General features: G+C 45.6%; 1 protein-coding gene across 1 annotated transcript; it reads left to right on the top strand.

Moving 5' to 3' along the window:
* Nucleotides 1-428: 428 nt before the first annotated feature.
* FAM50A (family with sequence similarity 50 member A) lies at nt 429-12,619 on the top strand. Its single transcript, XM_077284196.1, has 13 exons — nt 429-699; nt 1,896-1,980; nt 4,109-4,208; nt 5,246-5,388; nt 5,564-5,640; nt 6,454-6,520; nt 6,602-6,663; nt 10,660-10,736; nt 10,971-11,025; nt 11,352-11,400; nt 11,680-11,750; nt 12,165-12,275; nt 12,460-12,619. The coding sequence occupies exons 1-13, from the start codon at nt 589-591 to the stop codon at nt 12,466-12,468; spliced, it is 1,017 nt and encodes a 338-aa protein (XP_077140311.1). The 5' UTR covers nt 429-588; the 3' UTR covers nt 12,469-12,619.
* The last annotated feature ends 584 nt before the right edge of the window (nt 12,620-13,203 follow it).

The raw sequence follows: 13,203 nt of genomic DNA on the forward strand, positions 1-13,203 counted from the left end.
CAATATTGAAGGTTATTTTCACGACTCTACGTTATAAACTTCTGTGAAGCATCTGGGGGGTCAAAGTGCTCAATACAGAGCACAATACATGTTCCTTTCGGCGCATGCGGAGGCATCACAGCATACGTCCCTGTGTGCCCAATGTTAAAGATAGGTATGCAGGACGCGGAGCGTAGGCGTGGTGTCATGGAGGAAGAAGGAAGTACGCAGCCCTCCGTACACAAGTGTGAAACCAACCTAAGCAATTGTCATGTTCTGCTGTCTTTTTGAACCAGGCATCATTTTTGATTACACAATAGTGTTATACAGATAATAGGTCAGAGTTTAAAACATCTAAAATGAGTAAGAAAGAGAATAGGTTCTCCAACTGCTGTGGAACTACAAGTCTCATTCTGCTCATGTAGCTCTTCTACAGCAGGTTGGTCTCCAACAAGATGGCGCCGGTGACGCAGACAGACGTAAACCGCAAGTTTTCCCTCTAGTGCCCGCGCAGACTGATGACGTCAGTAGTCTCTAGACGCTCCGGGCTGTAGCAGCAGCTGTTCGTGTTTTCTGGTCCGTAGTGTCGGTGCAGCTCGGTGTCCGGACATGGCGCAGTACAAGGGGGCGGCCAGCGAGGCCGGGAGAGCCATGCAGCTCATGAAGAAGCGGGAGAAGCAGCGGGAGCAACTGGAGCAGATGAAGCAGAAGATTGCGGAGGTAATGGCGCCCGGCCGTCCGGTTATACTGGGGGTTGTGGTCCTGTGTGGGCTCCAGAGCCATCCACACAGCGATGCTGCCGGGTTTTCCATCGTTCACCATCTCTGCTTGCTGCCTGTGAATGGAAGCAGTCTCCTTCACACCCAGATATTGTAGATCTCCTCTTACAACTTTTTTCTGCCAGAAAAGTTCTGCAAATGTCCTGAGAATCCCTCCTTTGTGGGCTTTTCTTGCAATGTTCAATGGAAACCTTCTTGATTACATTCGGATACTTAGCGCTGTTCATAAAGAAGCCGCGGCTCTGGGACGGATCTGTCACATCACGTCCTATAACGGGGGTCCATCCTATAACGGGGGTCCGTCCTATAACGGGGGTCCATCCTCTGACCACAGATGTGAATGGAGCCTGCGCCTTGTTCACAGCTGTCACATCACAGTCCTATAACGAGGGTCCATCCTATAACGGGGGTCCATCCTCTGACCACAGGTGTGAATGGAGCCTGCGCCTTGTTCACAGCTGTCACATCACAGTCCTATAACGAGGGTCCATCCTATAACGGGGGTCCATCCTCTGACCACAGATGTGAATGGAGCCTGCGCCTTGTTCACAGCTGTCACATCCCGTCCTATAACGGGGGTCCATCTTTTGACCACAGATGTGAATGGAGCCTGCGCCTTGTTCACAGCTGAGACTTTGCCACAATTGGTTCCATCTCGTTTGAATGTAAACAATTGTATCCTCCCCTCAGAAATAGCGCTGTGTGTGGGGGAGGGGATTCTGCCTCCTGATGTAAGATAGTGTAGTCATTCACTAACAGCAAGCAGACTGTTTAAAGGGAATGGATATGCTGTAGTCACTGTTTAGTAGTTTTGATCCGGGGATCCTGAGCACCCACCAGTAAATCAGAAGAGGGGGTAGAAGTCCTCGCCCTGTGGATGGAGCCATAGACTTCCTGTTGAGTCCGTACATCTGCCCCTTCCTTTCAGCATCTGATGGGGGTCTCAAGACCTGCTCGTATCTTGGTGTATCCAAAGTTTTATAAAGAAAAGTTTGAACTTTGCTGACTTAGAAAGTTGCAGATGCCGCCAGCATACACAGAAAGGCGCGGGGCACGGTACAGCTGAGCTGTGTACATCATGGCGGGAGGACAACAAGGAATAAAACCTTTAATTTCCGTTATTTTTTTCCTCTGCAGGAGAACGTGGTGAAAGCAAATATTAACAAGAAATTCTCTGCACATTATGACGCTGTGGAGGCCGAGCTGAAGTCCAGCACCGTAGGTGAGTGTGGACGAGTACTGAGAGGATTAGTCCTCCCCAACCAGAGGATTAACCCCTTCACCCTGAAGTCTGTTTTCACCTTCCTGACCGGGTCAATTTTTACAATTCTGACCACTGTCACTTTGAGGTCATAACTCTTAAACACTTCAACGGATCCCACTGATTCTGAGATTTTCTCATGACATATTGTACTTTATGATAGTGGTAACATTTCTTCAATCTGACTTGTGTTTATTTGTTAAAAAAACGAAAATTTGCAATTTTCAAACTCTTAATTTTTATGCCTTTAAATCAGAGAGTTATGTCACACAAAATAGTTAATAAACAACATTTCCCATGTGTCTACTTTACAACAGCACAATTTTGGAAACATAATTTTTTTTTTTGTTAGTAAGTTAGAAGGGTTAAAAGTTGACCAGCGAGTTCTCATTTTTACAACATTGTCAAAAAAAAATTTTTTAGGGACCACATCACATTTGAAGTGACTTTGAGGGGTCTATATGACAGAAAATACCCAAAACTGACACCATTCTAAAAACTGCACCCCGCAAGGTGCTCAAAACCACATTCAAGAAGTTTATTAACCCTTCAGGTGCTTCATAGGAATTAATGGAATGTGGAAGAAAAAAATAAACATTTACTTTTCTTTCACAAAAATTTTCCTTTAGCCCTAATTTTTGTTTTTTACTTTCACAAGGGTAACAGGAGAAAATGGACCATAGATTTTGTTGTGCAATTTCTCCTGAGCATGCTGTTACCCCATATGTGGAGAAATCTACTGTTAGGGCGCACGGCAGGGCTCGGAAGGGAAGGAGCGCCATTTCACTTTATGAATGTAAAATATGCTGGAATAATTAGCGGATGACATGTCATGTTTGGAGAGCCCCTGATGTGCCTAACCAGTGGAAACCCACAACAAGTGACACCATTTTGGAAACTAGACCCCTTAAGGAACTTATCTAGATGTGTGCGATGCTTCTCTATGCTGCTGCCACTACTGACAGTGGCATCGGAGGGGTTAAATGCTAGCACCGATCGCTGGCAACAGAGCTCTGCATTGTCTGTACATTTCCAGTATATTTTTCCAAGCATTCTCTGCCGGCTATGTGTACACAGGCTTGTGACCCCTGCTCAGTCTGTCATTCCAGACTCTATAGGTTCTGCTTCCAGATCTCACTTATTATCCACAATATCTTTTAAACCGGCACCTATCATTTTCTTTGGGTACCGGATTAAAGGAATTTTGCACATGTAGGGATCAGTCAGGCTCTTTGTTTTTTAATCAGATAAATTTTTATTAAGGAAAATCAATGATAACAAATGACATCAAGCTGTTATTCACAGATAATCATATATTTTATGAACATAACTCCCTCCCCCCTTTTTCCCTCCCTATCCCCCCCTTCGAGACCCCTTTAATGCTTTCCCAAATTCCCATACGAAATTCCTTCCTCAATTCAAATACAGTTGTATAGTATGAACATCATCTATAACATTATGCATCCTCCCCACAATTCTAAATCCATTCTATCCATGGCTGCCAAATCTTTTGAAATACATCTAGTTTATTTCTCTTAGTATAGATACTTTTTTCCAATAAAATTATATGGTCTGCCTGCGTAAGAAAGTCTCTTCTAGTCGGAGGCTCCTCCCTGATCCAGAACCGAGCTATCAATTTCCTTGCTATGAATAACAGTCTAGCAATACCAGTTTAACCATAGATACCGCTGCTATTTCTTCCACATAACCTAATATACAGACCAAAGGGTCTCTGGGAATGACACACCTATATACCAATTCAATCCGATTCAATTATTATTATTATTTATTGTTATAGCGCCATTTATTCCATGGCGCTTTACATGTGAGGAGGGGTATATATAATAAAAACAAGTACAATAATCTTGAACAATACAAGTCATAACTGGTACAGTAGGAGAGAGGACCCTGCCCGCGAAGGCTCACAATCTACAAGGGATGGGTGAGAATACAGTAGGTGAGGTGATTCAATACAACTGTCCAGAAGGCAGACAATCCAGGGCAGTGCCATAGCATGTGTAACATGTCTGCCTGTTCCTGATCAGTCAGGCTCTTAACCTGGCGCATTTGGCTTGTTTCTGTCCTACAGGTCTGGTGACCCTCAATGACATGAAAGCTAAACAGGAGGCCCTGGTGAAAGAGCGGGAGAAGCAGCTGGCCAAAAAGGAGCAATTTAAAGATCTGCAGCTGTAAGTAGAAGGGACTGAACCTCAGATAATTCCTGTAATCTGGCATCTGACAATCTGGCACAGAACTGTAATATGCTGTGAACTAGGAGCCCGAGTAAAGGATCATCTGATAATTCGGCACCTTTTTTGCTGTATTAAAGGAATTTTATATTTCTGATGCCTTTAAGATTAATTTCTAGAGTGATTGCATTATCTGTATAGTGCTGACATAAGGGTACTGTCACACAGTGGCACTTTTGTCGCTACGACGGTACGATCCGTGATGTTCCAGCGATATCCATACGATATCGCTGTGTCTGACACGCAGCAGCGATCAGGGACACTGCTGAGAATCGTACGTCGTAGCAGATCGTTTGGAACTTTTTCGTCGCTGGATCTCCCGCTGTCATCGTTGGATCGGTGTGTGTGACACCGATCCAACGATGCGTTCGCTTGTAACCAGGGTAAACATCAGGGCCGCGCTTAGTAACCCGATGTTTACCCTGGTTACCATCGTAAAAGTACATACTCACATTCTGATGTCCGTCAGGTCCCTTGCAGTCTGCTTCCCGCTCTGACTGACTCCCGGCCGGAATGTAAAAGCAGAGCACAGCGGTGACGTCACCGCTGTGATCTGCTTTCACTTTACGGCGGCACTCAGTCAGAGCGGGAAGCAGACTGCAAGGGACTTGACGGACATCAGAATGTGAGTATGTACTGTTTGTTTGTTTTTTACTTTTACGATGGTAACCAGGGTAAACATCGGGTTACTAAGCGCGGCCCTGCGCTTAGTAACCCGATGTTTACCCTGGTTACCCGGGGCCTTCGGCATCGTTGGTCGCTGGAGAGCGGTCTGTGTGACAGCTCTCCAGCGACCACACAACGACTTTCCAACGATCACGGCCAGGTCGTATCGCTGGTCGTGATCGTTGGAAAGTTGCAGAGTGTGACAGTACCCAAATCCACAGCGTTGTACAGAGATTATAATCCCATCAGTGGAGCTCCACTGAGTGACCTGGGATCTGTAGACTGATTGTTGTCTCTTATTGTCTATATAGGAAGCTGGAGAAACAGAGGGAGCGAGAGAGGAAGAAAGAACAGAAGAGGAAGATCGCCAGCTTGTCATTCAATGTCGATGATGATGAGGAAGACGAGGAAGAGGATGAAGACTACATGGAGGAGGACGAGTCCGAAAAAGAAGGTAGAATCTGTAAATGATCCAGATATCTTGACACTTGTGCCGCTGTACCATAAACATAGGTATAGTGTCTGATGATCTAGAATATCTGATAATCTGCCATCTATTGGATGCCGCGTTAAAGGAACTTTTATTGTCATCAGTATTATCACGGTCTTCCATTTTCCATTCCTTCCAGATCTGCCCAAGAAGAAGAAGAAGCTGGGAAAGAATCCTGATGTAGACACAAGTTTCCTGCCGGACAGGGATCGGGAGGTGAGGGGTGACTCCCTCCTGTGTGAGGGGTACCGCTGCAGGCAAAATATCCTAGAAAGTTAATATCTAGTAGCGACAGAACCTCTATTCATTATACTGCAGTCCTATAGTTGGATTTAACCCCCTAATGACCAGCCCTGTTTTGGGTTTTCATTACATCAGCCATAAGTTTTTATGTTCCATTGAAGTGGATGTTCGAGGCCTCGATAAATTCACGAAAAATGTTTCCATAATCACTTTCTGATCTCCATGGTTGTGACCACTGGGACCCCCAGCAATGCTGAGAAGAAGATTCTGCAGAGCCACGTCTCAATGGAGTCATGCTAAACCTCCGCTCCATTCATTGACTATGGGACTGCCAGAAATTAGTGGCTGCTGTAGTCAATAAATGGAACGGACACTGAGCATTCAGACAGAGCTCTGTAGGCCTTGTACTTGGGATCGCCGGGGACTTATCTTCTATCCATAGGATAAGGAATAGCTTTCAATTGTGGGAATATTCCTCTAAGGGATCACAGTATACCAGGCCGCTGTTGTTTTTTCTAAGTTTCCCAAAGAGGTATACATCAGGGACCCCAGAGCCTGAACAAGTCACCAAGAAAACCAGTGACCTGTTTAAAACACCATATGATCTTGTCAGTCATTTTTGACTGACAGTCAGTTAAACGACCAGGATCTGAGCGTTCTGATCCCAGCCGTTATAGCACCTGCTCCAGGGCAGCACTGAGCCCTTAGTGCCCATCATAAAAAATCCATATTGGCAGTTGTTTGTCACTCTCATGATAACCTCCTCACCCACCTTTCCATCACCAGGAGGAAGAGAACCGACTGCGAGAGGAGCTAAGACAAGAGTGGGAGCGCAAGCAGGAAAAGATCAAGAGTGAGTGCGAGCACAGGGCGCCATGAGATTTTGTGATTTTCGTTAACACAGTAAATTCTGACTGTTCCCTTCTCTCTACAGGTGAGGAAATCGAGATTACATTCAGCTACTGGGACGGATCTGGACACCGCAGAACAGTAAAGGTAAAAGCCGATCACTCCGGATAATGAGACCGGTTTACCTCCTGTCACTGGTGTCGGCTGATGGGACTACTACTCCCATCAGCCTGCGTTCTATATAAATCATTTTGGAAAAAAAAGTGTGGATTCCCCTGTATTTTTGATAACCAGCCAGGCAAAACTGACAGCTGGGGGCTGCAACCCTCAGCTGTCAGCTTTAGCAATGCTGAGGTGTCAGGAAATAGGAAAGTTTTGATTACTTCAGTTACACATACAGAGCTCTCAGCTGCAGTTTACTATGCCTGCGTGTGTAATCCAAAACCCCTCATTTCCCCTCCCTCGGGAATTTTTATGGCTTGGTGCTGCGAAAGCCAGACTCTGTGTAAAACTCCTCATTCCCCCTCCCAGCTGATACTGGCTGAAACTGGTACAGCAAGCATGGGATTCTTTGTTCTGGTAAAGCTAGGTATATTGGCACCGATTCGGGCTAGAGATATAAGGATTATATATTCCGGATGTCCATCGAGAGATCTATAGCTCACAGAAATAGCTAGGAGCTAAACCCAACGAGTGCAAGGAGCGGGTTTCTCCGTAAGCGGGTCATGTAACTACGCCGTGTTTACACTTAAAAGATTCCCCCCAACGTGGTGCACATCCTGATCATTCTGTCGTTTTGTATACGAGGTTCCTACAGCGAGCTATGTATAAAAAATGGTTTGTCACAGCTCTAAGAAAGGGGAGGATTCAGCCCTGAGTGAGGTAACCACAGGGGGGAGTGCCTTGGTTTTAGGCTGAGAAATAAGTGAGTGAAGCAGCAGTCTTCCAGTGTCTTCTGTCCGGGGTCTAGCTGCTATACAGATGTGTGCTATGCATCTTGATGTGTCCCCTGAGCACATGGTCAGCCAGGAGATTAAATGACCTGAACGAATTGTAAGTGTTTTTTCAACTTTAAACCCATTTTATTTGTAATTGTACAGTACATAACGATACTTGTCTTCTTTATAATATCTTTTTATACTTCTGTAAGCACTGCCTACCTTTTTTGGAGTAAAATATAAAATTACTAGCTTTGACTCCCCTTGCTCTATAACGAACTGTCACGTTCTCTGAAGTGAATCACCCTACTAATCTGGGTTGGCTCCGGACCCGTTAATAATTAAGAAATCTGAGCTGGTGGCAGTGGGATTTGTCCTGTGCGGTTGGAAGGCTTTGTAGCGACTGGCGGCGTTGATGATTATTGTTCCCGCCTGAGTGGGAGTAGTTATATCGCCCTCGCTGCAGTGTGCCCATTAGCCAGTACAAAGTAAGGCAGCCTTTCTGGCGACTAATTATCCTAGGTGCAGTACCCGGTCTGACCTGAGGGTAAGGGGGGCGCCAGAGAGCTGCAAGTTCCAAACCGGAACTGGGAAGTGGAATATAGATAAAACCCCTTCAGAAAGAACCAGGGGCAACCAAACAACCCCAGTTCATGACAAATTGATGTGAGTGGTAGGGATGATAAAGGTATCCTCCCCGTAATCCATGACATGAGGGTTTTTACATTTTTTAAATAAATAAGTTAAAAAAAACGGCATGGGGTCCCCCCCCATTTTTGACAACCAGCCAAGCTAAAGTAGACAGCTGGGGGCTGGTATTCTTATGCTGTTAAAGGGCCACAGATATTGGTCCCCATCTTCTCCCCCCCAGCCCAAAAATAACAGCCTGCAGCCCCCCAGAAAAGGCACATCTATTACTATCATTACTAATCCTATAGTTGTATTGTAGACAAACATACAGCAAGTATAAAGTCCTTTTATTTTAAATAAATGCAAAACACACTTTTGCTTTTTATTTAAAAATAACAAACACATTTATACTTGCCTAGCGCCCATTCCATTAAAGCCCTCGTCTCCTGTAATAAAATAAAAAACAACCATATCCCTCACCTGTCCTTCGTTCTGTCCCACGTCGTAATCCATGTGTGGGGATAAACATTTTTCAACCTGGACGGTGCCAAGATGCGACGGTTCAGGCTGAAAACCACGGGAGAATGTGCTGCTGCGAGCTTGGCCTCAGTGACCATCGTTGATGTCTTCAAGGTTACTGCCGGTCACTGAGGCTCTGTTCCCAGGCCGGCCCCAGAACTGCGGTGACTTCGGTGAGATCACCACTAGCACAGTGAGAAAAAGTCTCACGGTGCAGCGGTTTGCTCCCGGTGAACTCACCACTGCATCTTGAGACTTTTTCTCACTGTGGTAGTAGTGACCTCACCGAGGGCACCGCAGTTCTTTAGCCTGGCTGGGAATGCAGCCTCAGTGACTGGCAATAACACCAATGACGTCACCGCTAGTCACTGATACTGCGCTCGTAGCAGCTCATTAACCAGTGGTTTTCAGCCTGGACGTTCACATCTTGGCACCATCTAGGTTGAAAAGTGTTTATCCCCACACATGGATTAGGGCCTGGGACAGAATGACGAACAGGTGAGGGATATGGTTTTTATTTTTGTTTTATTGCAGGAGACGAGGGATTCAATGGAATGGGCGTTTTGGTCAGTATAACTGTTTGTTATTTTTTTTAAAAAAAAAAAGGAAAAGTGCGTTTTGTTTTTATTTCAAATAAAGGACTTTATTTTGGCTGTGTCTTTATTTACCATATAACTATAGGATTAATAAAGGATAAGTGTCTTATAGACCACTCTCCATTACTAAGCCGTGGGATTGATGTCACCTGACAATACAAAGGTGACATCAACCCCACAAATATGAACCCCACTTGATACTACTACAGGGCAAGTGAGAAGAGCTGGGCAAAGAGACAGAATTGGCGCATCTAATAGAAGTGCCTTTTCTGGGCAGCTGCTGGCTGCTATTTTTAGGCTGGGGGGTAATATCCGTAGCCGTATCCTTACCAACCAGCCCTCAGCTGTCAGCTTTAGCTTGGCTAGTTATGAGAAATGGGGGGACCACACGCCGTGTTTTTTTTTTTTTTAAATTATTTAAGTAATTTAAAAAACTGCATGATGACCCCTGTATTCTTGATAACAAGCCTTGCTAACACTGACAGATGAGGGTTGCAGCCTGCAGCTGTCAGTTTTGCCTGGCTGGTTATCAAAAATACAGGGGAACCCACGCAATTTTTTTTAAATTATTTAGAGCACAGGCTGATGAATACTCCCATCAGTCACCTGCTCTTGCTGTAATTAGCGCCAGCTGGCGTAGACTGGTGGGAGCAGAAGTCCCTTCAGCTGACGCCAGTGACCGGAGGTAAACTTTTTACTTCCGATCCCAGTTGTGGCTCACACTGTCATTTGCGTGGGATCTGCGGCTTTGACTGGTGGTATTAATCTTACGGCTGATGAGAGGCAGTGTTTGCTGTGCTATCATGCCGAGCCTGAACAGTAACACGGACTTCCTGGTGAAGTCTGTGTTTGGGTTCCATCCCCGAACTATAGGTGTTCGGTACAAACTCCGCAGTTTACTGTTCGTCTCCGCCCGTCTCTAGTGGTTAGGTCTTAGCTTTAACTGGAGTTGCCATTGTTTTATGATCAGTGGGTGGTGGCTCAGTGAACTTTAGTCACCCGCCGTTTACGGTACTGCAGCACAGGTCCGTTTACGTTACCGGACCTGGTTACCTGCAATAGTCATATGACCGGGGCGCCATTGAAGGGTCGGACCATCATAGATTCTTAAATGATAATATATCCCAGCGATATACTATGACTGTGATATACTGTGACTTTGACATATGAATGACTGTTGTGGGCAACACAAAACACCTGAGTTTGTTACAGTGTGTCTGTGCAGGTAAAACGTACCAGTGTGAAGTCCAGACTGGATACAGATGGAGCAAGTACAAGTTGTCGTCAGCTTGGGGTCTATACAAGTTTTAGCCTCTGGATAATGCCAGGACTGTTCCCATTCAGTGACAGCAGGCAAATAGGTTTTGAATGATGAGAAACCAGAACATTAAATTGCATGATAAGGTTGCATGATTGTTACTGGGTCATTTATGCACTTTTTTTTTTTTTTTAATTTTCAGATGAAGAAAGGAAATACCATGCAGCAGTTTCTGCAGAAAGCCCTGGAGATTCTGCGAAAGGACTTCAGCGAGCTCAGGTAAGCATCAACAGATTACAGGCTGCTCTTTATGGATCCCAGCCTTGTCTGTGGAGGAGCAGACGCGGGCCGGCAAGATCAGACCAGTGGTCTTTACACTAACACACTCCAACATATCTCACCGGACTGTGGCTTTCAGGGCATGCTGGGCCTTGTGGTCTCATAACAGCTGAGACCCAGTGATCGGAGTCTAATGCCGCAGACCATTAGTAACACTTGGCTCTTCTGTTCCAGGTCGGCAGGAGTGGAGCAGCTCATGTACATTAAAGAAGACCTGATCATCCCACACGTGAGTGCACTCAGTATGGACGCCGCCTGGTGCACCGCTGCACGTCTATATGGTGACCTTGGCCCTGACCGTTACAATGTCCCACAGCGGGAGAGTCCTTATCACTTCACTTTCCATCAGTATAAGAGGAAAATGTTACACCCAGTGTCCATCAGCCGATGTGCACACTGAGCCTTTTTGCTGAGTTTTTGAGGCAGACCATTTCAGCTCCAAAAACTCTTACAGCCCTACCCTTATGTACAGGATTTATTAACCACTTGCTTTTCGCAGAGCTGCCTGCGTTATCACAATTTCTGTAGCTCACTGCTCTTTTCTTTATTCTCCAGCATCACAGCTTTTATGATTTTATTGTGACCAAGGCAAGAGGTAAAAGTGGTAAGTAACAAGTTATACTGTGTGTTACTATCTTCTCCCACCACTGAGGCAGGTGGAGGCACAGGAGAGGCGGCAGCCTGTGCTCAGCGCAGCAGCATGCATGTCGCCGGCAGAGGGTTGGCAGCAGCCTTACATCCACTACAAAGCGGTCAGGGCACTTTCTTATGATTGTGGGGGTCCCTGATTGGCTGCTGTGTCCAATGTCTTCTTGTTTGCCATCCTAAGCGTCACTCACATCTTCATCGTGTCCACATGTAATGTGTTTCCATTCCTTCCCAGGGCCCCTGTTTAACTTCGATGTGCATGAAGATGTCCGCCTGCTGAGTGACGCCACTGTGGAGAAAGACGAGGTAAGAACTGCTGTACTGGAGAGGACACTTTATGACAGGGTTGGTTAGATCTCTGAGAATGGAGGGACCTCGGCTCTCCTTTTAGGTTTGTGGCCCCCTCACTGTTTATATCTGCACCGAACCCCCGCTTTAGCAGGGAAAATGCAGGCGTTCCTCATTCACTTGATTCATTATTGTTGCCCCTTTAATTTTGGAATTTGTGGTGGTCAGTCATAGCGACGGAATATCCAAGCGAGGTGCCATCATTTGATAATGTGGGAAGCTTGGGCTGCACAGTGACAGATACAATTATGCGAAAACCCTATTGCTGCTATAAGTCTCCGAACTGTGCCAAAGGGTCCGACCCTATATGTATAGAGCCCCGTATTCAGGAATCGCACTCGCATGATCTACTTCCTTGGTTTCTCTCCTCAGTCTCATGCTGGGAAAGTCGTCCTCCGTAGCTGGTATGAGAAAAACAAACACATCTTCCCAGCAAGCAGGTGGGAGCCCTACGACCCGGAGAAGAAGTGGGATAAGTACACCGTAAGTACCGATCTAGAGGCCAACCTGTCAGCTGCACATGATCAGATTAGGTTTCTGTTCAATGACCGCAATCCGAGAGCGGAGATAAAATCTAGCAAACCTCTTCATGTTGGGGATTTCTGGAACAAGGTCTCATATTGTGGATGTGTTGGACTCTCACGTTCTTCTCTTCTACCCCTCGCAGATCCGGTGATCGCTCCTGGGGATGATCTCTCTGCATCTGAGAAGCGCCTGATCGGACAGAAGTGTTTATGTTCTTATGTCACCGTGTATATATTGTTGTAATTACTGTGTGTTTTTTATGTATGTAAGAGGCACAGAATAAATACATGGCTGTGTCCTCCTCCCTGTGTCCGGTGTTTTCTCTGCTTAGTCACGGTCTGCACAAAGCGTGCTAATGTGTATTTTGGGACATGTCACCTTTTCACCAGGAAACTTATGTCCAACTGCCCCCATACGATATACGAGGACTATTTATGTGCACAGTGTCTGCACCAGCAGAATAGTGAGTGCAGCTCTGGGGTATAATACAGGATGTAACTCAGGATCAGTAATGTATGTACGCAGTGACTGCACCAGCAGAATAGTGAGTGCAGCTCTGGGGTATAATACAGGATGTAACTCAGGATCAGTAATGTATGTACGCAGTGACTGCACCAGCAGAATAGTGATGGCAGCTCTGGGGTATAATACAGGATGTAACTCAGGATCAGTAATGTATGTACACAGTGACTGCACCAGCAGAATAGTGAGTGCAGCTCTGGAGTATAATACAGGATGTAACTAAGGATAAGTAATGTAATAACAGGTGCTTCTCACTAAATCAGAATATCATCACAAAGTTAATTTATTTCAGTTCTTCAATACAACAAGTGAAACTCGTATAGAGTCATTACACAGAGTGATGTATTTCAAGTGATTATTTCTG

The sequence above is a fragment of the Ranitomeya variabilis genome, chromosome 2 (genome assembly GCF_051348905.1).
Source record: "Ranitomeya variabilis isolate aRanVar5 chromosome 2, aRanVar5.hap1, whole genome shotgun sequence".
Taxonomy (NCBI): Eukaryota; Metazoa; Chordata; class Amphibia; order Anura; family Dendrobatidae; genus Ranitomeya; species Ranitomeya variabilis.

What these genes read in the sequence shown, in the direction of transcription:
- FAM50A (XM_077284196.1), top strand. Translation starts at nt 589, where the DNA reads ATGGCGCAGTACAAGGGGGCGGCCAGCGAGGCCGGGAGAGCCATGCAG. An exon ending in GCTGAAGTCCAGCACCGTAG is followed by an intron (nt 1,981 to 4,108) that starts GTGAGTGTGGAC and finishes TCTGTCCTACAG; the next exon opens with GTCTGGTGACCCTCAATGAC. An exon ending in GACACCGCAGAACAGTAAAG is followed by an intron (nt 6,664 to 10,659) that starts GTAAAAGCCGAT and finishes TTTAATTTTCAG; the next exon opens with ATGAAGAAAGGAAATACCAT.